Source organism: Pinus tabuliformis, chromosome 6 (genome assembly GCF_031772625.1).
Source record: "Pinus tabuliformis cultivar Carrire ecotype Pingquan chromosome 6, CPIR1, whole genome shotgun sequence".
Lineage (NCBI taxonomy): Eukaryota > Viridiplantae > Streptophyta > Pinopsida > Pinales > Pinaceae > Pinus > Pinus tabuliformis.
This window is the reverse complement of record NC_142292.1, coordinates 1521222288-1521224013: the sequence shown is the minus strand read 5'-3', so window position 1 is coordinate 1521224013 and position 1726 is coordinate 1521222288. Positions and strand designations below refer to the sequence as shown.

General features: G+C 43.6%; 1 protein-coding gene across 1 annotated transcript; it reads right to left on the bottom strand.

The window, feature by feature from the left end:
* Nucleotides 1-508: 508 nt before the first annotated feature.
* LOC149264494 (uncharacterized) lies at nucleotides 509-1378 on the bottom strand. The gene is made up of 2 exons (XM_089399198.1): nucleotides 932-1378; nucleotides 509-637 (listed from the first exon to the last, which is right to left on the bottom strand). Exons 1-2 carry the CDS (start codon nucleotides 1376-1378, stop codon nucleotides 509-511), a joined length of 576 nt encoding a protein of 191 aa, XP_089255324.1.
* Between the last annotated feature and the right edge of the window lie 348 nt (nucleotides 1379-1726).

The window sequence follows — 1726 nt, the reverse complement described above, 5'->3', positions numbered from 1 at the left end:
AAGAGAATTGCGGGTTTTTCCTCCATTAACATGTTTTTTAATAGTCTTCCTTTCCTTGGGCAATTAAGCCCTCTAATATTCCATGAGATCAACTTCATTGGGAAGGCTTGGGGTTGGTATTGAAATACTTGGTTAGCTTAGCATATCTGCCTGATTCTACCAATACTTCTCCAATCTTGATAGTTCTCTCTAGAGTAGTTTTCCTTCCTCGTTTTTTACTATCTTTGGTGATGAATTTCCCATCCCATTGGTTGCCGATTTGAACCCCTAATGAGTATTTTTTTGGGGCTTTATTGAGGACTGCCACTAGGTTATCCACTTGTCTATCAGGTATTTTGTCGAAATTTCCTGTTTTACATGCTTGTTCTAAGCCCAAGATATCTAGCTCGCCGATGTCTATTGATTCCGTATCCTCCTCCATGATTTGAGGTTCTTGATAGTTTCCATCTCTTTCCTTCTCATTTTCTATACTGGGGTCTGTGCCATCTATATCCATTTCAGGGAGGCTCTAGGTTTTTGAAGCGGTCTTAAGCTTATTGCCTTCTTGTTCTACACCCTTTTCCCCCGCTTTCGATTGGGATCCTTCAATCTTATCCTGATTAGATCCTTTTTGATTGGAGGTTAAATTGTCTGGATCCTGCAAATCTTCATTGGCTAGAGCTTCAAAGCTGTTACTAGTAGAGGGTTTTGATTGATCCCCTGGAGGTGTCTTTGTAGGGACAATTGATTTTTTATTTCCTCTTCTACGATTTATCACCTTAGTGAAGCCATCTGATGATGGGTTTTCCTGGTCAGTTTGAACCGAGGGTTTACTATTTAATGGGCAGTCTCTGTAAAGGTGTCCTAGGTCATGACATTTCCTGCACCTAAAGGGTACATGCTCATAATCAATTAACTGGATCCATTCCACATCTTCATGAAAGAGACTTACCGTATCAGGCAGAGGTTGTTTCAGGTCCATGTAGATGCAGATCCGTGCATATGAGGTATATCTCTGCGTCTTTGTTTCTTCTGCTACCTTGATGAAGTCGCCCAGAACTTTGCCGATTGCTTTGAGAGACTCCTCTTCCCAGTATTCCCATGGCAGAGAGTACAGCCTGATCCACATCGGTGCCCAGCTTAGGTCTTCCTTATCAGGGTTAAATCGTTCAATCCATTCTCTGAGAAATAGCCCGACAGAGTTAAAGAAATAAGGCCCTCCATCGAAAACTCTGTTTCTGTCTTCCAAGCAGTTGAAGACTGCGGTGAAAAACCCCTTAGGCCCTAGATGTAAGGTTATGTGTCCTTTTGGATGCCATTTAACATTTATCCAGGCTCTCAACGCTTTCTCGTTTGGCCATATTCCAATAAATTTGCCTATGAGAGCATGATCTCTCATATATTGAATTCTTGCATTGATGTGATGACTAGGTAGCTCCACTTTTGGTCTATGCATGGCTACTGGCTTGCATGTGGACGAGCTTACTTTCGACTTATCTTGCTGTGCTTGTTCAGTCTGCTTCTGCTGACCTTTGTCTGTGCTTCCATCATTGTACTCCTATCCCCTATCTGAACCCTCGATATTCCCTTGCTGGTTGTCGTTTGTTGGAGGAGGCGCCCCTCCTTCCCCCTGATGGGGGTTCATTGTACCCGCCTGCCAAAACCTGCGGGCTGTGGTATTCTACTCTGTCGCGTTCTGATCCTAGTGACCTCTGTCCTGAGGACCTGCCGTTGCATGTGAGTTCTG